Source organism: Sinocyclocheilus anshuiensis, unplaced genomic scaffold (assembly GCF_001515605.1).
Source record: "Sinocyclocheilus anshuiensis isolate Anshui unplaced genomic scaffold, SAMN03320099.WGS_v1.1 scaffold71, whole genome shotgun sequence".
Classification (NCBI taxonomy): Eukaryota; Metazoa; Chordata; class Actinopteri; order Cypriniformes; family Cyprinidae; genus Sinocyclocheilus; species Sinocyclocheilus anshuiensis.
This window is the reverse complement of record NW_015548203.1, coordinates 221,060-245,102: the sequence shown is the minus strand read 5'-3', so window position 1 is coordinate 245,102 and position 24,043 is coordinate 221,060. Positions and strand designations below refer to the sequence as shown.

The following is a 24,043-nucleotide window of genomic DNA, read 5'->3' as shown; positions in this document are numbered from 1 at the left end:
TAAACTGCATAAACACATTTCATTACACCAAATACACAAAATAATGTTCTTTTTAGCGACATCATATGACCCCTTTAAGAAAGTGCTGACACGAGCTCGTGTCTTCTGGCTCTTAAATGTTTTAAGTGAGCTTAAATTAGTTTAGTTTAAACCTAGATAGCAACAGATTTAAGTTGAACCGCGGTCCTAGTGCATGCCGAACCGAAATTCTGTCCATTGTATTGCAGTATTCAAACAATAAATGCCGTTTTGGCGCTATTTAATGTGGAGTGACAGATCGCTGTAGTGCCTCAGTTCAATAAAAGCGGCAGCACGAGGCGCACGTGAACTGGTCTCCTCCACATTAATACCAGTTTCAGCACAAAATAAACATGACTAAACATCTGAAGGTAAGTTAAAAGAAAGAGTATAACTTTACAAGCCGTATCCGGTCTCATGTAAACGCTCAATCAGTGTTTCAGCCGGGCAAAGACGTCAATATAACACCTTGTAAACAATGTGTCACGTAACGTCACATTTACCTCAGAAAAAAACATATTCGGTGACCATAAACTCATTAGTCAGATAGAAAAATAAACTGTAGAGGGGGCATTTTGATAAATATATGCACCATATAACATATTCATTATAAATTTTACTGTTCTTCAATGTTTAATTTATGTTTGAATAAATCCATCAAGTTTTTATGACAGCCACCATTGTTTATATTTCAAACAAATTAATTGAAGTAGAAATATTATTATGTAATTGTAACTTTATAATTTTAAAAACTTCATTAATTGTAATTTTAACAAATCAGTCAATTTTAACCTTCAATATTATAGTAATGTAGTACCAACTGACTCTCATGTATATTTTACAGCATTAGTTGAGAGATTTTTTTCCTTGAGAAAATTTGGCATGTACTGTACCTGATATAAATAAAAAAATTATCGATATTGAATCGAATCGGTAATTGAATCAAATCGCAAGCTTGTGAATGAGAATCGAATCGAATCGTGAAATTTGTGTCAAAACCCAGCCCTAATATATATATATGTAGTTTTTTATTTTACTAATTTCTGAACTTTAATGACTTATTCATTGACAGAGTTTCCTGCTGTTTTTGGAAATAGTTCTCTTTTTTCAGTTCTTTGTCTCTTAAAATTGATATGTTTGATACATTTATTACATTTTATTACTGTTTTCATGGTCTCATATCTTCAGAAAATTGCTGTATTATGAGCAGAACACAATGAAGCTGATGTTAGAAATGGATGGGATTCCCCTCTGTGATGGGAAAGATGAACATGTTGAGCCAAACCTGCCATTATTGTTTGGGTGTGGTTGTGATTCCAGACTGTTTGAGTTGCTTGTTCAGGTGAATCGGCAGCAGTTGGAGGACACGCAGTGGGTGTTATCCCGCTGTAACATGAGTGGACGAGAGGTGTGGCCACTTTCCCACCATTTATCTCATTTAACAGAAGGGACAGAGCATGCAAAAGTAATACTAGATGCTTCCAGACGACTAGTAAAATGACATGTCCTACAGTTGCAGAGAGGCACACAAAAAGTTGTTCGTTCACAGAGTATGTCTTGTTAGTTGATAACTGAATTATTCACCTGTTTAATTCATTATAATAGCATGTTAATGAAATTCTCAATGGAAATTATTAATTACATTGACAGTTTTGCCACTCTGTTAGCTTTTGTATGTAGATTATAGTGTGGAAAAGTCTTCTGTGTGTGTATAGCAGAAGGAACAGCACACGTTTAAGATAAGGCTGCCTTCTGGCAAACTGCTCGCATACTCAAACACACTCCTCGCTCACAGCCCAATATTTTATGCAAATGCGAGCAGCTTGCTTACATATCTGGAAGTAATTTGCCTTTTATTTTCTACTCGCATGAAAATTGATGAGCCGTATTTCAGCTGCATTGTGCTTTTGCCAACTATTCTGTGATCCCATTTGCACACAATGCCTTTAGTATTGTGTTGATTTCACCAGAAAAGGGCCTTGTAATAACCATATTACAACCATACCATAATAGCCATGTTAATTTTCCTTTCAACAATATGACCACACCTATGGCCCTGTGTTGCCTGTAAAAATTCTGCTTAGCATTGCAGTATTTTGACTTCTCTCACCATTATGCAGGATATTGCCCAGTAACTCACAATAGCCTCTGATATTGTAGAGATTTATATTTATATGTTGTAGTAATGTGGAGGACCCAGCAGTGTGCTTGGCTTTTAATTTGAGATGTATTTTTTGCTGTCACCAAGCACTAGCAGGTCTATCCTCCTGCTCTGGAATTGTTTACCACTGCATCTCCAGATATTTGTTTTTCGCTGTGTATTTCTGACTAGGGCCAGGGGATATATTGAATATTCGGAATATATATTTGCAGTATACAGTTAAGCAGCATTATGGATGTGACAATGATTTTAATGCAACTTTTACTTGGTTGTTACTTTTTTCTAGAGGTTTAGAATAGAATAATGTAATACTATTCTTACTGTTTCTGTAGTATGTATTGTGTTCTGTTCATAGTATGCAACTTTTATGTATGCCTTGCATACCTAGATGACCGATTATTTGTCAAATGTCCAAAATACAACCTAGCATTCTGTGTCTCATAATACATTGTATTTAACTTGACCTTCCATTTCTGTTTGACTGCTGTGATTTGTGATCGGTTTCATTAAACGTCTACACCACTCAGGTTTAAACTTAACCCTAACTACTGTTCAAATGTTTTAGATCAGCAAAATTTCTTTTTTAATGTTAAGAAAGAAGTCTCTAGGCCTAATGCTTACCAAAGCTGTGTTTATTTGATCAAAAATACAGTTAAAAAAATAAGTGAAATTGTGAATTATTATTATTACAATTTAAAATCGGCTTAATATTTGATTATATTTTAAAATGTAACATTTGTTTATTTATTCATTTATTTATTTACTTTTTTAATACTTGTGAATAAAAATAGTATTTCTTTCCAAAAGGAAAAAAAACATGGTAGTGTATGTAATGTAATGTACTATCTGAAATGGTTGCGTGGTTTATATTATGTGGAATGCAGTAAGCTAGTATTCTGTCATGAACAAATCTGTGTCATGAACTTAGTTTCACTATCCCTCCTTGTCTTGTGACTCAGTGACTCGGAAGTATGAGGGCAAAGAAATGTTTTGATAGCATCTCTGATTTAAAGCTTTGTTATACTTTTATGGTGCCTTTTATCTCATTTTAAAGGTTGCAGTTCCCAGTCAGCCTTTCATTACATGGAAAAGTGGCCAGGATATTCCTTAGAAGTTTACGTTTTTTATTCCATAGAAGAGGGAAAGCCATGTGGTTTTGGAACAGCATGAGATTGTAAATATGTAAATATTGAGATTATATCAGTTACTATCATATGATGAGGCTGAAAATATTAGGATCACCCAGTCCTAGGGTGGGCGATATACCGGTAGACACGATTAACTGGTAGAAATTTGTCAACCGGTAGAGATTTTTGAATATCGTTTCTATCGTGGTTAACGTACATGCTCACGTGACGTTGCTGTGCTACGCGGTCACTAAAACTTATCGTTTGCACAAGCATTGCGGTTTAAAACCAAGAGGTTTTAAGCCGTTGAAATGCAATCGGCAGTGAAAGAACTCATTTCGCTGTATGTGCGCTTTGTCTGAGATGTGGGCACACATGAAGAAGGTGCTCATAGAGCGCAGGAGTACTGAACGGATTTATTTAGTACTGAGGCCGATTTATAGTCCTTGAACGGTTAAATACATACACTAGTGTGTCAAAATGCCCATCTTTGCAAGTATCCTCGTAAACACTACGAGGTGTTCTAGTCTTAGAGGCACAATATGTAAGATTTTTTTATTAAAATATCCAAATGGAATAATAAAAGCTCCGCTGCTTTCGAGCCGTGTGTCGCGCTCGTTCAGCGGCCTGGTTTCGCTTCGACAGCTTTCAGCCTCACCCTGCTTCATTCTACTACGTTAATAAATCATTAGCTCATCCATGAACATGATTTCTGCCCGAGTCCCGTCGGATTGCATCGGCTGTGGGGATGAAGACGACAACTCCCATGATTCCACACTCAGTCACGGCGTCATCAAACTACGCCTTTGTCTATTTGGTTATTTTGAATACGCGCCCTCTAGCGGAGACAATTACATATTGTGCCTTTAAGTGAAAGCAAACAGCTGAGAAAAGAAACACACACACGTAACAATATATTGGATCGGGCACCTCTAATATTCCTGTCATTCATGTTAATCGAAAAACAAAAGAGAGAAAATCTCTCACTGCGCTTGACTAAATCACTTTTGTAACTTAAAAACGAAGAAATAAATATTAGATTTACTCCGTGAAGAATATGCAGTGTTTTGATACTTTTGATTACACGATTTATGTAGCATTTCTTATTTATTTCTTCTACTGTAGTTTTTTTTTTTTTTGTCCTATTTCTTGTAATTAGTTTCTTATTCTTATTTAATCACTGACTGTTTACTTGTCTTCAGTGAGCTTGAGTTTTGTTTTGTTTTGTTTTTTAATTTTGGCTAGTAGGCTATTAGTTTTTTGTGATATTGACACTTGTTACAAGAATTATGACATTTCTATGGTTTCAAAAATGTTTATATCATAAAGACCTTATTTAAAGCAAAAATAACAATATTGTGATATAGATCGTTACTGTGAAGTAATATTACTCGTATCGTGATATAAGATTTTGGTCATATCGCCCACCCCTACCCAGTCCTGTTTCTGATTCTCTTTAAAGCACACATCAGCTTTTTTTTCTCTTAGCTTACAGCCAGTATATGGAGCACAGCACCCTCCTCTGGACCCACGCAGACACCGTCCGTAAGTGCTGCTGCTAGCTGTCGACTGTCTGCCTGCAAATCAGCCATTTGTTTTCTCTTCATTCATGTTTTCTGCCTTTCAGTTGTGGTCTGAATCCATCTGAATATGTTTTGAGTGCAAGATTTGCATAAACCTTTTGCAACTTTTGATTTTTTTTTTTTAATTTGTCTTGCATTATCCTTTCTAACTGTAACCAGTTCATATGTTATAGAGCGTGTGCAATATTGCCATTTTCAAAAACCTCTTTATTTGTTTCCCTACAGATTAAAAGATGCTCCAAAGGCCAGCAGTGTGAACACCAAATCCAAAAAACCTTCCACTTTCCACGAATTTGCTCGGAGCACCAATGATGCATGGGACATTGATGATGAAGAGGATGACAGTATGTTTAGTCTTAAACAGCTCTCATCTTCACCTGTCCAATCACGATCCATGCCTCAAACAACCTGCCTCAAAATCATCAAAACCCCAGAAGACACAGAGCCACTGCCCCCCACACTGGACCGGCAGGAACCAATCAGCACAAACCCCAATCAAGATCGACTGGATATAGAAAGCGGTCCAGCCAATGGCAGGGTGGTAAAGTCCAGTAGCGACGCCCAGCTGAATGTTAATGCAGGTATGCTGGTAGCTGTTGTTTTTAAGCTTGTAAGATATAAAGTCATCAATCAGATGTGGGTTTTTTCGACCTACCTTTAATCTAAAAAGTCCCATCATTACCCAATTACTGTTTGTTATATGGCTGGTATGGTTGTATAAATGTCCTTTAACCTTTAAAGAAAGCTAACTTGAGTTTATTATCCTCATCATAATTGAAAATTTGTGTTGCTCATGTTTCATGAATGAGACCATGGGAAGTGTCATTCTTGTCAACAAAAGTATATAAATAAATATAAATATAAATAAATATAAACACACTACCGTTCAAAAGTTTGGGATCAGTAAGATTTTTAATATTTTTTACTGATGTTTCTTGTGCTCATAAAAGCTGTATTTATTTGATCAAAAATACAGAAAAAACCCTGTTATTTTGTGAAATATTATTGCAATTTAAAATAACAGTTTCTATTTTAATATACTTTAAAATATAATTTATTCCTGTGATCAAAGCTGTATTTTCAGCATCATTACTCCAGTCTTCAGTGTCACATGATCCTTCAGAAATCATTCTAATATGCTGATTAATTATCAATGTTGGAAACATTTGTGCTGCTTCATGTTTTTTGGAGCCTGTGATACTTTTTTTAGGATTCTTTTATGAATATATATTAAAAAAAAATAAAAAACAGCATTTATTCAAAATGGAAATCTTTTGTTACAATATACACTAAAGTTCAAAAGTTTGGAGTCAGTACATTTTTCTTTCTTTTTTTGAAAGTAATCAAAATACTTTTATTCAGCAAGTATGTGTTAAGTTGATAAAAAGTGATAGTAAATAAAAAAGATTTTATATAATATTATATAATAAAAGAATCCAGAAAAAGTATCACAGTTTCCAAAAAAAAACATGAAGCAGCACAACTGTTTCCAACACTGATAATAAATCAGCATATTAGAATGATTTCTGAAGGATCATGTGACACTGAAGACTGGAGTAATGATGCTGAAAATTCAGCTTTGATCACAGGAATAAATTACATTTTAAAGTATATTAAAACAGAAAGCCAATATTAGAAATTGAAATAATATCTCACAATATTACAGTTTTTTTCTGTATTTTGATCAAATAAATACAGCCTTGATGAGCACAAGAGACTAATATTTACTGAATTAAAGGATATTTTGTTAAAACAACCAAATGTAAAAAATCTGTTAAAAAAGGGTGTGTGTATAATATATATCCATGCTAAATAATATTTATTTATTTATTTAATAGTACCTTAATTAAAAATATATTAACATATAATTACATATATTATGTTATTTGTAATTTTTTAAAGATTTTTCCAAAATATATTTTAATATTAATGCTTAATATTTGTATGTTTTTGTCCTGTTTAGCTCACAATACCCTGCAAAAACAGCAGTCACTTCCTGTGCGGCCCGTCATTCCATTGGTTGCCCGCATTTCAGACCAAAATGCCTCTGGAGCTCCGCCCATGACGGTGAGAGAGAAGACTCGATTGGATAAATTCAAGCAGCTACTTGCCAGTCCCAACACAGACTTGGGTAAGCTTTAAATGAAACAATTAGAGACTTGTGCAAGCATTAAAAGAAAAACAAGGGATAAGGTCCGTTTTCAGCGGGATTATAAGTGGCCACTTGTGGGTTATTTGTGTAAGATATTAAAGCCCATCCATCAGGGACCATCTGAAAACAGAAAGCCGCAAAACCCTCACATGTGTTCACACCTCATTCTCTCGCCTGCTTTCTGCATTCACTCTAGCTGAATCTCTTTGCCAGGTGAGACAGTGTGGGATGGCAGAATGGATGAAAACCGTCCATGATGTTATCCTAGTCTTCCTGAGTTCACGCTGAGAGGCCCTTCTGTTCTCTCCACGTCCTCCAACCAATCGTCTCTTCGAGTGCACCTGCGAGCTGGCGGAACAAAAACAAGTTCTGCACGTGCCTGCGCTCATTTGTGCCGCTGATGCTATAATGATGCTATCAAAGAGACTCCCTCTTCTTTGGTTTATAACTAAGTTTCAGCCTCCGCAGGCTCTGAGCTTTCTGAGCGACAGGCTGAAATCACGGGGGAATGAGAATCATCAGTCATTGGAGGGGAAAATAATGCGTATGCACTTCTTCCACAGCGCCTTATGAAAAATGTGCTTATGATATAGTTGGAGGGGCTTCCTTGCACAGTACTCTGAGTTCATAATAGCTTCTGAGATCTTTCATCATTCTGCTATCATATGACGGTTGGCAGGTGTCCAATGCCATTAGTATTTTAGGAGCGCTTGGATATCGGTTTCGTGTTTGTTCTAACTCAAAAACGACCCAGGAGCGATCTCACCAGATGTTTCTCAGCAAGTCTTTAAGTTTTCATAGACGTTGTGAAAAGCGGTTTTTACATTCGCTGATCACAATGACCCAGAGGGCTTGACGGGAGTTCGCAAAAACAATCCTTAAAAAGTGGTTTAGACTTCAGCACCTGGACAGATCGATGATTTCTGGTCTAATGGCATCCATCTGTATTGTAATGTTTACTTCATAACAATGACAAAATAAGTAATTGAGAGCGGTGGAGTCTAAAAGCTCCATTCGATTAAAAACTAAAAGGAACAGACAGAGAGAATGGTTCAAATTCACTGTGATTCATCTGGTTGTTATGACAACAATTATCTTTGCTCTTTATTGTAACTCAAAAGTACAATACAATAGACTTTTATTTATTTTTTTTGTGGTTATTGCAAAGGCAGGAATCATAATTACGATCAGTCGCACTTTAGCATGTAACTCGTCTTGATTTGTTTACTGATACTTTGTGTGTTAAGGAGACATCTGCTTTTGTAAGTGATTGGAGCCTTGGGGCTATTTTGGCTTGGTGCTGGTATGAAACCGCCTAGCAACCACACAGAATACCCTAGCAACTGCATAGAAACACATATCATAGTAAGTTGCAAGGACACATTTTCTGAAGAAATCAAATTGTAACATTAAAAAAAAAAAAAAAGACCATACTCTATTGTGGAATTGCTAATTGTTCCTGGGAAATTGTTTTTCTTTGTGACATTTTAATTGTCTGTTTTCATTTGTCCAAAGTATTTCAATTCAGTAGCTCCTAAAAGTTTTGTTGAAATAATTTATTTTTATTCAGAGACATAATAAGAAAATAAACTGCCAAAATCATTTTCTTAATCACTATTTGTGTCTTGTTTTCCAGTCAAACATATTTAAAACAAAATAATAAGTAACAATAAAGTAAAGGGCACTTACAGCATTTTGTTAAATTAATATATTTTTGTTCAGAGACATAATAAGGAAATAAACTGCCAAAATAATTTTCTTAATCAGTATTTGTTTCTTGTTTTCCAGTCAAACTTAAATACTTAAAGCAAAAGGATTCACTTGAGAAGCAAAACTGTGTAAGATATAAACCTAATTCATAATATATTATTAAACATATATATTATTGAACTCCTGCTTAATAATATGTCTTGAATTAAGTTTCTTTTTCTTACCCATTGGCAAATATGTTCTCTTGTTTTAAGCATAAATCTATCGTAATTTGAGATTTATAATTCAAACAAGAAACAGCTAGTGTGATAAGAAATGTAAACTTATTTCAGGATATTTTCTCTGAAAACAAATCTTGATATGCAATTTTCCTTTTTAAGTAAATGTATTTTCTTGTAAGGATGTTTAGATATTTTACTGGAAAACAAGACAAATAGGCTACTGATTAAGAAAATAATTTTTATGGCGCATTCAGAAAAAAAATGAATTGTGAAATAAGGAAAGCCAAGCTCAAACTAGCATAGTTCACATGAGCCGTATGGAAAACATGATAGCAGGCCACAACACCGATGCTTTTTAAGCTGTTTGCCTAAATGTGCTCTCCAGACATCATGCTGACATCCCAAGCCATTGCTCCATCACCTGTGAATCGTCAACTTCCCAGCCATTACTTTAAAATCAATGTGCAGTTATGGCTCGCTGTCTTATTGGAGTTACCATAATTCAAGGTGGCATGGTTGTGAAAACTCTGAGTGTGTTTGCTAATTAAAAATAATTGTTTATTGATTATGTTGATTGAGCTATAAGTTAGTGTCACCAGTCCTGTGAAGGCAGACGACTGTTGATTTAAAGCATGATTTTCTATCACCGCATATGAACAAACTCTTAATGCATGTTTTAACTGCTGATTGGTCAATATATACTTTAATTCCAGCATTCTGCTCCTGCAGCTTTATTTTTACATTGTAGTTTCACGTCCAAACTGCAGTATGATCTGTCATCAAAGCAGCTGTTCACCTCTGTAGCTATAAAACAACACAGCAGTTGTACTGCTGAAGTATTTGCCATTTTGGATTAACTTTGCACTGTGTTTTGTTCATACAGAGGAGTTACGGAAGCATAGTTGGTCGGGAATCCCTCGTGAAGTTCGGCCAGTCACCTGGAGACTCTTATCGGTAAGTATTTACCACTACTGTTTATTTCATGTCCATTTTGGCATGCTATTCAAACAAACAGCAGTGAGATGTCAAGAAAAGATGTGGAAGAGAGGGAAGAAAAGGACTGAAATATGTTGTGAGATGTATTTGAGCTCACGTTGTTGTCGTGGACACATGCACTAACCACTAGGCCTTCGTTTCAATGCCTTCTACTACAATAATTATTAATATATCTTTAATTGATCTGTTTTATTTAAGAAAATTAATTAATTGTGTTGGGTTTGTTAAAAATATTTTGAGCTACTTCTTGAAATTACTTAACTGAAATGCAGCCAAATGGATATTCAATATAATTAATAATACAAAAATGTCGTAATAAACAATAATTAATCAAGGAAAAATCTTTTTTTTATTTATTTACTGTAAGCCAGCATAACAACATGCTAGCAGTTTAGTTCTGCATAGGGTGCACAGTCATTTTCAGAGAGTATAAAACTTCCACGCCACTTTCAGTTTAATGTGCGTTATTGATTTGTTTTGCAATATTGGTTTTGCTGAGCACTTAATGTCAGCAGAATTGTGACTGTCATCATCCGAGGGGTTGAGCAGGCCGCTGTGTTGTGGCTGTATGTGTGCGGATGTTCGGAGAATGCTTTACAAGCCTCATTTGCATTTCTGGCGCATGCTTACACAGTCAATAACACACACCTCTGAGCTAAGCTGTACAAGCAAATCCCCACCCCGACCCAGCTCCTCCAAGCTTTTACTGCTTCATGCATTGTTTGCTAGGGGGATTAAACGGAATAATTCCATATGTATAAAATTACCGAGGTAGATGCATGCTAAACGAATGCTAATGTGACAAAAAACAAAACAAAACATTTTGTCTCGGCTTTTCGTATTCAAATTGTGATTGTAAAGAGCAACAGTTGCGTTTTGTTTTTGTTGGTTCACATCACGTTTGTGTTATGGCGCCAAATGTAAACGTTTCCAACTTCGATCCTTGATTTACAGCACACAAACCTTGCCAAGACCTTCTCGGAATCCCATTGGAAAGCCGTTTTAAGATCATTTCGATTTTCAGCATGGAATTTAATAGCCGTTATTAAAGTTTTGAAGGGCCGATGATGGGGCGAATCCAAAACGAGCGGAGTTTGTGCACTTCTTATTCGCCCTGAAGCAACAGACGTGAGCTGCATCGAGTCGGATTCTGAATGTACGTTATCATTTATGTGTTCAAGCACACTGCAACTCTGTGTGTGCTCATTAAAACAAGAGTTGAGAAACAACGGGTGGGGAAGGCACTTTTAAAAACACCATTTTCTGAAACATGATGGAGAGTCATGACAACGATCTAACTGACAGTTCCACGCCTCCACGTCTGCTCTACAAATAGCCTGCACTTGTTGTCTGCTCTTTAGGGAATCATCTGTAGCTAGTAAGTATGTACTAGCACAATTGCATCCTGTCTGCATGTTAGTTTAGTAGCTACATGATTAGAAGTTTCTCCCAGAGTTGTGGATTTTTTTTCTTGATTTTTGAGATCAGAGGCTTGTGTTCTGTATTTTCAAGTGTGTTTCTTAGTTAGTGGTGTTTGCTAAGGCAAGCATCACTATTGTTATTGCTCATACCATTATTCATACTATACTATTATTGAAGCAATTACTCTATGCAGTCTGAATTACAAAGTTTTCTCGGTGGACAATATAACAGGCAAAGTTTTGCCCTAGTGGACAATATAATAGGCAAAAAACCCATAGACTTGATTGAAGTAGAAAAACCCAATGCTACAGTTCAATAAATGGATCAAAAGTGATAATAATGACAATTTTTAAAAAACTAAAGATTTCAAGATACATTGTTACAAAAGTTCTTCTGAACTTTCTATTCATCAAAGAATCCTAAAATACATTATCACCGTTTCCACAAAAATATTAAGCAGCGAAACCTTATTCAACATTGACAGTAATGAGAAATGAGCAGCAAATCAGCATATAAGAATGATTTCTGAAGAATTATGTGACACTGAATACTGGAATAATGATGCTGAAAATTCAGCTTTGCATCACAGGAATAAATTACATTTTAAAATACATTAAACTAGAAAATAGATATTTTACATTATAATAATATTTCACAATATTATTATATATGATTTATTGTATTTTGATCAAATAAGCACAAGCATTAAGCAACTACCCAGAACTAGCAATGCTTTAAAAACCATCCGGACACCTCTGACCCACCCTAGCATCTAAATGATAATGCACTTTATGAACTTTATTTTTCATTAAGGCACTTTAGAAGGAAAGCATTTGCTAAGAACTTAAATGAAATGCAACTTGTCTGATTTGCTTCTCTTATAAGAAGCCTTTTGAAAAGTGCCATTTGTATGAGCAGCACAAAAAAAGCCAGTAGCATAAAATCAGTCAGATCGTATTCTGAAAGGCATTCACTAAACATCTGACTTCAGCATGATAAAGAAGGTTGTCTCATTGAAATGATACAATCTGTAGATTAAAAAAAAAAAAGATCAAAAGCTTATTTTTTTACAACATTTTTTTCTTTCATGGGACTATAGTATTGAACTGAATTTACATACTGCTGTTTTTAATATCTTTTAGTTTGCATTATTTATAGGTTACATTTTGGTTACAGGGCAAGATACACTTGGAAGAAATGGAGAAAGTGGGTGTACAACAGTTCTGTTCTGAACACTATTAAATTAGCATTTTCTTCTTTCCATGTGCTTTCTCTCAGGGCTATCTTCCAGCCAATAGAGAACGAAGGGATCTGGTTCTCCAGAGGAAGAGGGAGGAGTATTTTGGCTTCATCGAACAGTATTACCACTCCAGAACAGATGAGAATCACAAAGATACATACAGACAGGTAAATCCCAGCCTGCTTCTGAGTATGTTCTCAAAAAAGGGGAAGAGTTGGCTAAAATTGACCACTTCCTTTCTGAACCTGATTCTGATTCTACACAATTTCCAGGAGTAAGAGAGCACCTTTATCAGTCCACAAATGTGACCCTGGACCACAAAACCAGTCATAAGGGTCAATTTTTCAAATTGAGATTTATAAATAAATAAGCTTTCCATTGATGTATGGTTTGTTATGATATGACAATATTTGGCCGAGATACAACTATTTGAAAATCTGGAATCTGAGGGTGCAAAAAAAATCAAAATATTGAGAAATTCTCCTTTAAAGTTGTCCAAATGAAGTTCTTAGCAATGCATATTACTAATCAAAAATTAAGTTTTGATATATTTACAGTAGGAAATTTACAAAATACCTTCATGGAACATGATCTTTACTTAATATCCTAATGATTTTTGGCATAAAAGAAAATTCAATAATTTTGACCCATACAATGTATTTTTGGCAATTGCTACAAATATACCCCAGCGACTTAAGACTGGTTTTGTGGTCCAGGGTCACAAATATCCAAATATTTAACTGTTTCATTACAGTTCTTTCAAAAACGTTTAAATGTTCAAAGTGTTCAATGATGTAAATGTTTTGTTTTGAAATCTTAATGTTAGGTAAGGATGTTTTAGGAAATGTTTTGCTGAAACACTTTGGAGTTTATTGTGTACATTATTATATCTAGGGTCGATGTACCATATCATGGTGTCCAATATTACAGACAGCGTGTAAACAGAAAAAGAACATTGTCTGTTCTAATGGACAGCATGTCACGCATGCCATCCATAGACATTATGTTGAAAGCAACTCAGAATATTTGTTTAAATCCAGGTTGAGTTAGTTGGAAAACATCATAATATGCAAACCTGTTGTCTGTAATGGCAGGAATCCAGATAACGCATGGGGGAATTTCAGTGGAAAAGGATCTCATAAGATCGTTTGCAAGATTAGAGATATTATTTTTTTAAATTCCAAATATTATTTGTTGAATATCTGTCCATTTTGCTGTTAAAGGGCTGCATTTAGTGTTCATACATCCCTCAAAACACATCTAATTTGAGTTTTGAGAACATGACAGTAAACATGCTTAAATTGACAGGGCTTCTTTAAGACAGACTGATTGATTTGGGAAAAACCCTGAAAAAAACTTCAATTTGGGGTCGGTAAAAATCTTATGCTCACCAAGGCTACATTTAATTGGTCAAAAATACTGTGATATATAACTCTTTTCTATATGAATATATTTTAAAAGGTCATTTAGTCCTGTGATGCAATGCTGAATTTTCAGCAGACATTACTACAATCTTCAGTGTTACATGATCCTTTAGAAATCATTCCAATATGCTGATTTGCTGCTCAAGAAATATTTTTTATTATCAATGTTGAAAACAGTTGTGCTGCTTAATATTTTTGTGGTACTTTTTTTGATTCTTTGAATAGTAGAAAGTGCAAAAGAACAGCATTTATTTTAATTAGAAATCTTTTGTAACATTATAAATGTCACTTTTGTTCAATTTAATGCATCCATGCTAAATAAAAGTATTAATTTCATTACAGAAGAAAAAATCTTTTAAACAGTAGTTGAGATTATCACATATCTACTGCTAATTACTTCTGATTTGGGATTTAGCAGACACTTCAACCCATTAAGAACAATCCCTCTGGAGCAACCTGAGGTTAAGTGTTTTACTCAGAGGAGCAATGGTTAAAATTCACAAATCAATCCTTGTGGAGTTTGAACCGACAACCTTTAGCCCAGGGGCCTTGTGTATAACACTTGCATAGATTTCATCCTAGAGGATGATTCTTTCATGAGTGGAACTAATCCGATTCTGTAGTTCAAGTGAGTCAGTGATACATTTGCAGAGATTATCAGTGAGTACCGTTGTAAATTTCAGTCTGCTCCTCACACTAACCTCATCGTATGACCTCAGAAGACTCGTAGTGCACAAGACATTTGCATCTTTTCTTTGAAACTTTTTTTTTTTAAAAGATGATTTTTTGGGTGAACCATCTTTTTAACCACTAGGCTACACCAGACGCCAATCCGTTGAGGAACCTCATCATCTCTGCAGTGAGTCAGTCAAGGTTACACCTGCTTCTAGAAAGCTATAGTAGTAATACACCCAGATTTTGTCCTGCGTGTTATTAATGTGGGGACGAAGGGGGCCGGGATCAATATTCTTATGGGCTGTAAAACTCAGGTTAATGGTGCAGGACTGGTAGTCGATTGCTATGCGCTGCCTTCTCTCCTCTCTTGTCCGGTTCCTCAGGGCTTGCTGGCTCCCAGCCCCTCATTTCGTCTACTGCAATACAAATCGGACACAGACCTTTAAAAGGATTTATATGGTCGTACAGAACCGTTGGACTGGCCCCTGGCTGTCTGGGCAGAAACACTAAATGACCTTTTAGTGTGGTCACAGTCTGAGAGGGCGAGGAATGGCGGTGAATACGAGCAAACCGCACTTTGGTGGCCTTCGAGTGACCTGCATTACTACAAAGCCATTTCGTCAAACATATGATGGAAGTAGAAATGGAGAGAGGGAAGAAACTAAGAGAGAACCGGATGAAACAGAAGGGTCGCCACCTGTATGTGCGGCTGGACGCTGCACTGTCCGCTTTCCAAGTGAATTCATGCAGGTTTTGTGTGTAGCTTGTTACGAAACCAGATCGATAGCGTGTGCAGTTTGGGCCCTGATGGGTTTCCTCCATTTACTGGAAGGGAAAAGGCACATGTAACTCAATTTAATGCTTTTGGGCCATATTGATTTAATCTCTTATTTTTTTCCCTGGTCACCTGTGTTCCTGGCTGGTTTGTGTTTGTGTGGGTGTGCATTTGAGCTTACCTGTATACATCTGTGTGTGTGTCTCTCCATAGATTCACATCGATATCCCGAGGACGAACCCTTTGATTCCTTTGTTCCAGCAGCCGCTGGTGCAGGAGGTAGGTGATCGTCTGAGGCAGCAACACCTGAGTCTCGCTGCACAGCGCACCTGTGACAGACCCACCAGCGTCATACAGACGTCTGATCTCACACAGCAGGCATTACACACTTAATGTAATCATAAAGATAAGAGAGTGAATCACACAGAGTCATGTCCAGGTCACTTTATGCCCTGAAATCAAAAGAAAATAAAAAAGCTGAATTTTAGGACTATTATTTTATATTATAAAATAATATTTTATTATTAATATTAAATATTATATTATTATATTCATATTATTCATATAATAGTATTATTATATTATTTATTTTATTATATATCTTTAATTATTATTATTATTATCATTATTTGCATTGTGACAGTAGTTTGCAAGACAAACAAATTTTGTCACAAATTATCACTACCATTATGCATTCATTTTTCATTTTGAAATTCATTTGGTTTTTTTCCCAGTTGTGATTGAGGAAATATAATTTAAAATATAAAATATAATTTGTCTTTTTACTTTGGGATGAAATATGATCAAGACATATTCTTGAAATATTTCATGAGATTCACTTAAGAAAAGAACTTACTATTCATAGTTTTTGCTTTTAGAGACAAGCCCATTTTGCCCCAAAAATCATTATCATTATGCAACAGAGATGTTTTGAGTTTCCATTTTCATTTTTCTCAGTGGTGATTGTCAATAGATTCTAATTACTGTAATGTGGTGTGTTTTTTTTAAAACGAGCATAAATGACTATGCACAATTACTGTAATGCAGTAAAAGTTCATTGTTGCAGTGCATTTAAACAATGACGCTGAAGCACATTTTTCTTCCAGTTCTCATGTAAATGATTTGATGCAAAACATAATTTGTCTTTCTTTTGTTTTGGGGTGAAGTATGACCAGGAAATATTCTTGAAAGTTTTCATGAGATTCACTCAAGAAAGAGCTTACTATTCCTTATCAGTGTTTATTTTTTACATATTTTTCTTTATAGTCATAGTTTTGTTTTTGTTTTGTTTTTAGTTATAGTTTTTGTCTTATATAGTATTTTATTTCATTTTACCTATTAAAATAATAATTTTAGGTAACAAAACTAACATTTTATTGTATTCAAATATTAACATTAAATTTTTTATTTTATTTTATAAATCAACCTGTTGAAGCAGTTTAGTTTACCATAGTTCAGTTCTTTCAGCTAAAATGTTTTTTTTTCCTCCTCATATTTGTCAACAGCGTGTTTTAATTCAAATTTAATTATTGTCCTGATCATTTTTGTTTCATTGTCTTTTGTCTCATTTTTGTCTTTTTGTTCTGTTGATAAAAAAGGCAATCAAAAACCTTTCACCACTGAAAAATGTTGTCTGTAATTTTGCTGATGATGTTCTGGATAGATGTTGCCAGCATGCTTTGGTTTAACTGAGCTTTGTGTCATTGGATGCTTACCAGCAGGGGGTGCTGTGGTGTTTGTAACTTCTAGAGGAGTGTGCAACACTTGTAAACCAGAAACCAAAAGGAACAGCACTTGAAATGCAGCTGCATTTGGAAATACAAGTATCCGAATGAGTGGACTTGTTGGTCTGTCAAGAGTGAATTAAGCAACATCAATTGCCAAAGGTTTGCACAACAATCACACTTGTTATGAGAAATGAATCATTAAGAGGTATTGTCTTGTTTTTCAGGTGTTCGAGCGGATTCTGTTCATCTGGGCCATCCGTCACCCCGCTAGTGGATACGTGCAGGGCATTAATGATCTGGTCACTCCCTTTTTTGTGGTCTTCCTCTCTGAATTCGTGGGTAAGTGTGTAATAACCTTCCACTTGGATCAGTTGGTCCGTTTGACCGATTTTTCACCTTTCTGAATGTGTTCTTTTGGTTGAGCACATCAGTTGTGTTTGCTCCGCTAATAGCGCATTGACGTGTGTGATATGCCAGCAGAGTCCGAGAGATGCAGACGGGCCAGTATCTGACAGATGATGTTGGAAAATGGTTGTGTAAATGTAAACAAACTGACAATATCCTGTGAAAATGTCAGACACAAAAATACAGAATATTAATTATCTTTGAAAGAAACTCTGAAAGATAGACAGTGAGAGAGTGAGAGACCGAGAGACCGAGAAAGAGACAAATGGTGAAAGGGAGACAGATGGAAAGAGTGACCGACAGAAACAAAGGGAGATGGGAAGAAGACAGGCAGACGGTCAGAGAGAGAGACAGATGGGGAGAGAGGGAGACAGAGATTGTTACATCCATTTGTCTATCGTTCTATTTATCGTTCTGTCTGTCTGTCTTTCTATCTATCTATCTACCTATCTATCTACCTATCTACCTATCTATCTATCTATCTATCTATCTATCATCCTTTCTACCCTTATATCTATCGTTCATTTTATTGTTTTTGTGGTCTGCCTGTCTATCTATCTATCTATCTATATATATATATCTATCTATCTATCTATCTATCTATCTACCGATTGTTCTATCTACCGATCGTTCTATCTGTCGATCGTTCTATCTATCGTTCTGTCATTCTTTGTCTAAGTCTACAAACCATCTGTCTATATGTCTATCTATCTGTCTGTCCGTCTCGTTATATTGTTCTTTCTGTATCGTTATATTGTTCTCTATCTATGTCTGTCTGTCTGTTGTTATATTGTTCTCTCTATCTCTCTCATATCGTTCTCTCTATAATTACATCTATCTTTCTATCATTCGCTTTATCTTTCTATCATTCTTTCTGTCTATCGTTTTAGCACTCTGTTAATCTTTTTGTTCTTTATATTGTTCTATCTGTCGTGCTGTCTGCTCTTATCAATTGTTCTGTCACTTGTTTTGTCCATCTATCGCTCTATCATTCTATCTGTCTGTCTATCAATAGATGGATGGTTGGATGGAGGAAGAGATGAAGACAGAAAAAGAGAGACAGACAGGGAGGGAAATAGACTCTCCAGTTCTCGTCCTCATTGCTATTCTCCCTCCACCCTGCAGACTTCCCCTCCCTTCTTATTTATTTCCTGTCCTCTCATGTGAAGGTTAATTACTTATGGATAGTTAAGGATTACAGAAGAACAATAGGAGGCTCATTGATCTCTCCGGTGTGCCGCTGCTGCAATGTCACCAGTGCAAACACCGGGACATACCCACAGATTACCTGGATCACCAATCGATTTATCTTTTTCTCCCACGTCTGTCTCTCTCTCTCTCTCTCTGACTGTCGCCCAGCGCGCTCTCTGTCTTTTCCTCATCCCTCTGTTTCTCCACAAAGCTCATTTAGTGAAAAGCAGATTTTTCATACCGGCGCCTTCGTGTCAATCTGCAGGGCCTTTCTATCTCTAATTTGTTTGCTGGCTGTGTGAATGTGTGTGTGTGCATTTGGGATTCACCGCGTGTGTGAGCGAGCGACTCAATGCCGCAGGTTGAATGAGCCACATTGATCGGCTGGATTTAAGTGTTTACAGAGGCTTGCGAAGGTGCCGAGCACACGGTGGGGGGCTCGACCCACCGATCGATACATCTGAACGAACTTCATGATCCAGGGTGGGGGGCTCGACCCGCCAATCGATAAATCTGAACGAACTTCATGATCCCAACACGCTGCCAGTGGGAGATAAAAGAGCGAGGTTAGCGCCCTCCCTCTGATGCGGGTTTCACCCCCGTCGTCGAGGCCGCAGGGCGAACGCAGGCTGTAACGGCTTCGCCTGCTCTCATATGCAGCGTTTTGCCAACTTTCGCTGCGCTGTTTCTCTTGGCCAGCACGCCTCACTGGCTTTCTAGGGCTCCTCTGCGAGCTTTTTAACTTTCTGCTGAGACTGTCCTCCGAGAGAGACGGCGTAGGAGGGTATTGGCGCTTCGCATTTAGCTCAATATCAGCGAGTAGCGTTTTAAAGAGTAGCCGGCAGGAAGGAGAGTCACGGCGCCCTTCGGTTTTAAGTGTTGGTATTGATGCGCCGAAGAATTTGAAGTGGAGAGAGAGACGTGGCCGAGAGAGAGGGAATATTCTCAAAGGGTAAATCATCACATTTACCCTGACAGACAAAGAGGACAGCGGGGAAATCTCCTCTGTAAAGCATCAATGCCCTGTCTCCGTCTCTCAATTCTCCCTCACACACACACTTTGTTTTTTTTTTATTACTGAAGAGGGTGTGTGATATTCTCACCTTGTTATTTATTGCCTTCCTGGTTTTATGGACTGTTATTTGCGCCTTCGAGGTGCAGTTTTAGTATTAGATAAATGGTCTGGGTGAAACAAGTTTGTGGTTTGGTGGTGGTGTTGTTGAACAATAAGCCGCAAGAGGGTAAAATCACAAATGCACCGCTTTTGTGGCTTGAAAATGTTCAACAAAAATGGAAAATATTCAAAAAATAACCGTAATATAGTTTGTTTTATAAACTAGGTTTTTTATAGTTGTCAAGCGACATGACTATTTAAAGGAATTGTTCATTCAAAAATGAATATGTAATTTACTCACTCACATGTCAATCCAAACCTGTATGAGAAGAACGAATCAGTCGCTGAATGAGTCAGTGAAAAATGAATCTTCACTCTTTTCCATGGAATTGGCGGCTGGAGCTTTGTAATATTGCAAAAAGCACCATAGAGGTAGTCCATACCACTTGTGCACTATATTCCAAGTCATTTAATAGCTTTGTGAGGTTGAAATTTCAAAGGTATCAACTGAAAATCTTCTCCTTTAGTTGTTGCGACTGGACCATTAAATCAGTGAATTAAGCTTAAAACCTCAAGACCAAGTTTGGTTTGAATTTGTGATTTTGTGAATGACTCATTCAGAGCAGCTTTGTGAACTGAATTTGCTGATTCTTGATCCTTGCACACGGAGTCCGAAATTTTCGTATGTGTTTTTTCGTATTCGTCATCCTAAAAATTCGTCACGCACAGAAACCTTACACACACTGAGTCCGATGCATATTAATTAATCTGTTGCGAAAAAATTCGCAAAACAGTACTAAATTGAGTCTTCAAGCAGTGAGGATGATTTTGTTCTTCTCGTTTCTTAAAAAGAGAAAAAGAAAGGAAATATTGGGTCCATCCAATCCCGAGATATCCACCTTTTTCTTGTCGTAAAAATGGGCGCAGCCATTTGTAAATTCTATGGGTCTGGCTTCCGGTCTCGTCTGCATCCAGCTATTTTTAGCTGTACAAAACAGTTCGTTTTGCTGCTTGATATTGAAAATTGGTGTGTCTTATCATATTATTTTAATGTATTATCTTATTTATGAACACACTGGTTTGTAGTGCAAACAGTTTTATCGTTTACTGCACGTTGTTATTCTCCTCGTTATTTACCTATAGCGGTTAATGGTCCAGAATTCTCACCCATAGGCTTACTTCCGCGTTGAAGAAAAAGGTGGATAGAGAGGAAGGAGAGTTCCCCCTCCTTATTAAAGAGCATCGGGATTATCCCGGGCGATTCAAAGTTTACTTCAGGATGTCAGTGGCTCAGTTTGATGCTTTGCTAGCGATACTAGAGCCACATATTAAAAAGAAGACCACCAATTTCTGTGAACTCCGTGTGCAAGGATCTTTACAGTGCTTTGTGCTGCGAGACGAAGTGGATGAACTTGACAATCGCCATTCTGTATTTTGCCATTCGCTTGTACAGTGGCTCTGAATTGTCAAAACACCTCTCAAAATGCTTGCTACGGATGTGAAAAATGCAGAAAATCGAAGCCGATCCGAATTTTTTTATGACGGACGAAAGTTTCGGAGGCAGTGTGTAAACGTGATTGGCACAACGCGAGGTTGTATTTATTTTTTCAACGTGCAAAAATTTCGGACGAAAAATTCGGACTCTGTGTGCAATGGCCATTAGAGTTTAATCTGAGCAACATGACACGAGGGTAAAATCACATGTCAATCCAAATCTGTATGACTGACGTGTCATGTGTGAAAAAGAATGAATCAGTTGTTGAATGAATCAGTGAAGAATCAATCTGGCACTCTTTTCCATACAGTTGGCAACTGGAGCTTTAAAGTCCCCATGAAATCAAAATTAAAGTTTTTTTGGGTGTTAGTATCAATATGTTAGTCTTAAGGTTATCTATAAGGCAGTGTGCTCCAAAACACTGACAAAATTCGCATTTATAAGATAAAAGCATTCAAAGCTTGCAGTTCGTCACTTACGCCAAAACGGCTCAACGATTTTTTTGACGTCACATCGTACTTCATCTTCTCATCAAATCTTCTGACCAATCAAATGCTCTCTAGAATCTGAAGCGCCCGCCCCCTGCACTATAAATAGACGCTGAAGTGGCTGAGATCGGTCGCTTGTTCACAGTGTAGCATTTTCATGTACAGTGAATGGCTCGAAGTGCACAATGTAGGTGATAGGGAACGATTCAGACAGTGTAAATATGCTTTCGATTGGTTCAAATGAGGTCTGGTTTCACATTGTTTCATGCAAACCGCGGCAGCACACACAGTCTGATCCGGACTTTGGCTCTGGTCCAGAGACGCGATGGCACGGAGCGGATCATGAACGGCCGGAGGGCTAGAGTGAGCAGAGGCGGCGGATTCGACGAAGGAGGGTCCGGCAGGCTTGCAGCAACCACATGTGACGACCCCGAGCTGGACTCCGCTTCGTCCCCGGTGAAAGCCGATCCGGTGATTCACAGCACAAAGTTGTAGTATTTCCTCAGCCACCAGCACGGATCAGCTCTAGGCATGACGAAGCAGATATCGTTTTCTTTTGGAAGGCCAAACAAAGTAGTTTCACTTTCATAAGGAATCGCACAGCGCCTTCACGACATGGCAGCGGCGGCAACAACAATACTACAGCGAGAATAAAAGCTACGCCTTCTTTCTATGCACCAAGAGCTTGTAACACTCCAAAGAGAAAGGAAAAATTGAAATCGCATCATATGACCCCTTTAAACACTTTTGCAACTACACAGCCTCAGCATGATTAACTCATATACCGTTCATGCTCATCGGAACAGCAATGTCCACTCAAAAACTGAGCCGACAGGAAACCTCTATGTAGCTCGATATGTCCCGCCCTCTCTTCCTGTTTCAGTTGAAATGACGTCACCACATAAAATAAGGCACTTCAGGGGACCTTTAAGTTTGGAAAAAAAAGCACCATAAAATTAGTCCATACGGCTTGTGCACTATATTCCAAGTTATCTGATAGCTTTTTGAGTTTTAAATTTATGTTATTCAATGAAAATCTTCTCCTCCAGTGGTTGTGACCGGATCATTAAATCAGTGGGTTGAGCACAAGAACCAGATTGGTTTGAATTTGTGATTTGTTGAAGACTTAAGGCCAAAGTACACTTTGGTTATTACGCATACGCGAGGGTCCACGTACAGTGTGCCTAACCCAAATTTCATCACCAGAATAGTATACTGCACATGCACCCATCCGATTGCGTACTTTGTACGCGCGGTCGCACATGCGCATTGACTTGGTTTTGCACTTTCACTAATCAGTTGTACCACAACGCTGGCCCCGGACTGATGGTTCATAGTAGAAAACAAAATTAAAGAGACGGAACAACAACAACAAAATACGAAGTATACGTTGGGCTTTGCTCAGACCAGTTTTGTGAACTGAATCATCTGATTCATCAATCTAATTGGTTACGAATGGCTACTTCTCCTAATGAACATGCCAAGTAGAGCTAGGGTGAATGCCAAGATTCATTTTGTTTATTATGGTCTATTTGCCCAAACAAAAATGTTATATGGCTTGAAAGATTTGAAATAAAGTTGCATGAGTCATATTAACCTAATTTTTTTAAGTTTGAAAGCTCCAGTCCCTGTTTATTGCAGTTGTATGCAACATAGCAACCTGTTCAACACAAATTACTCTTGTTGTTTTCCACAGAAGTCATCGTATGAGTTTGGAATGAGAAAATCATGGATTTTGGGTGAACTATTACTTTCATAAAGAATTCAATTGATGTGCGGTCACCAGGTGTGCGCCTGTCGGCATATTTTATAAACGGCTTTGAACATGGCTCATCCAATCCGCTTTTAGAGTTTGAGCTCTATAATATGCATCATTTAATGCTCAACCTGAGACATGGAGGAACGACCTGAATGAACAGTGATTTGTTTCACGAGTTGCAGACTTGACTCGTGATTATTGAATGATCTCTCAGGTCGCTTATACTCGCACACGGCACAATAATCCCCTTTTTCTCCACGGGGTCAGAGAACAGGGTGGCAAAGCCTCTCTTTGTGCCACAAACAGGATTTCTCCTGCATTCTGTAAAGCCGCTTTATGCAGCAACTCTGTGTGTGTGTG

General features: G+C 37.1%; 1 protein-coding gene across 1 annotated transcript in view; it reads left to right on the top strand.

Annotated features, from left to right (window-relative positions):
• tbc1d22b (TBC1 domain family, member 22B) overlaps positions 1-24,043 on the top strand; it is a 52,257-nt gene that overhangs the window by 4,864 nt on the left and 23,350 nt on the right. The window contains exons 2-8 of the mRNA XM_016440108.1: positions 4,795-4,851; positions 5,115-5,470; positions 6,853-7,020; positions 9,856-9,926; positions 12,669-12,797; positions 15,718-15,783; positions 17,456-17,570. Of these exons, the coding sequence (XP_016295594.1) occupies positions 4,795-4,851; positions 5,115-5,470; positions 6,853-7,020; positions 9,856-9,926; positions 12,669-12,797; positions 15,718-15,783; positions 17,456-17,570 (962 nt within the window). The remainder of the gene's footprint in view (positions 1-4,794; positions 4,852-5,114; positions 5,471-6,852; positions 7,021-9,855; positions 9,927-12,668; positions 12,798-15,717; positions 15,784-17,455; positions 17,571-24,043) is intronic.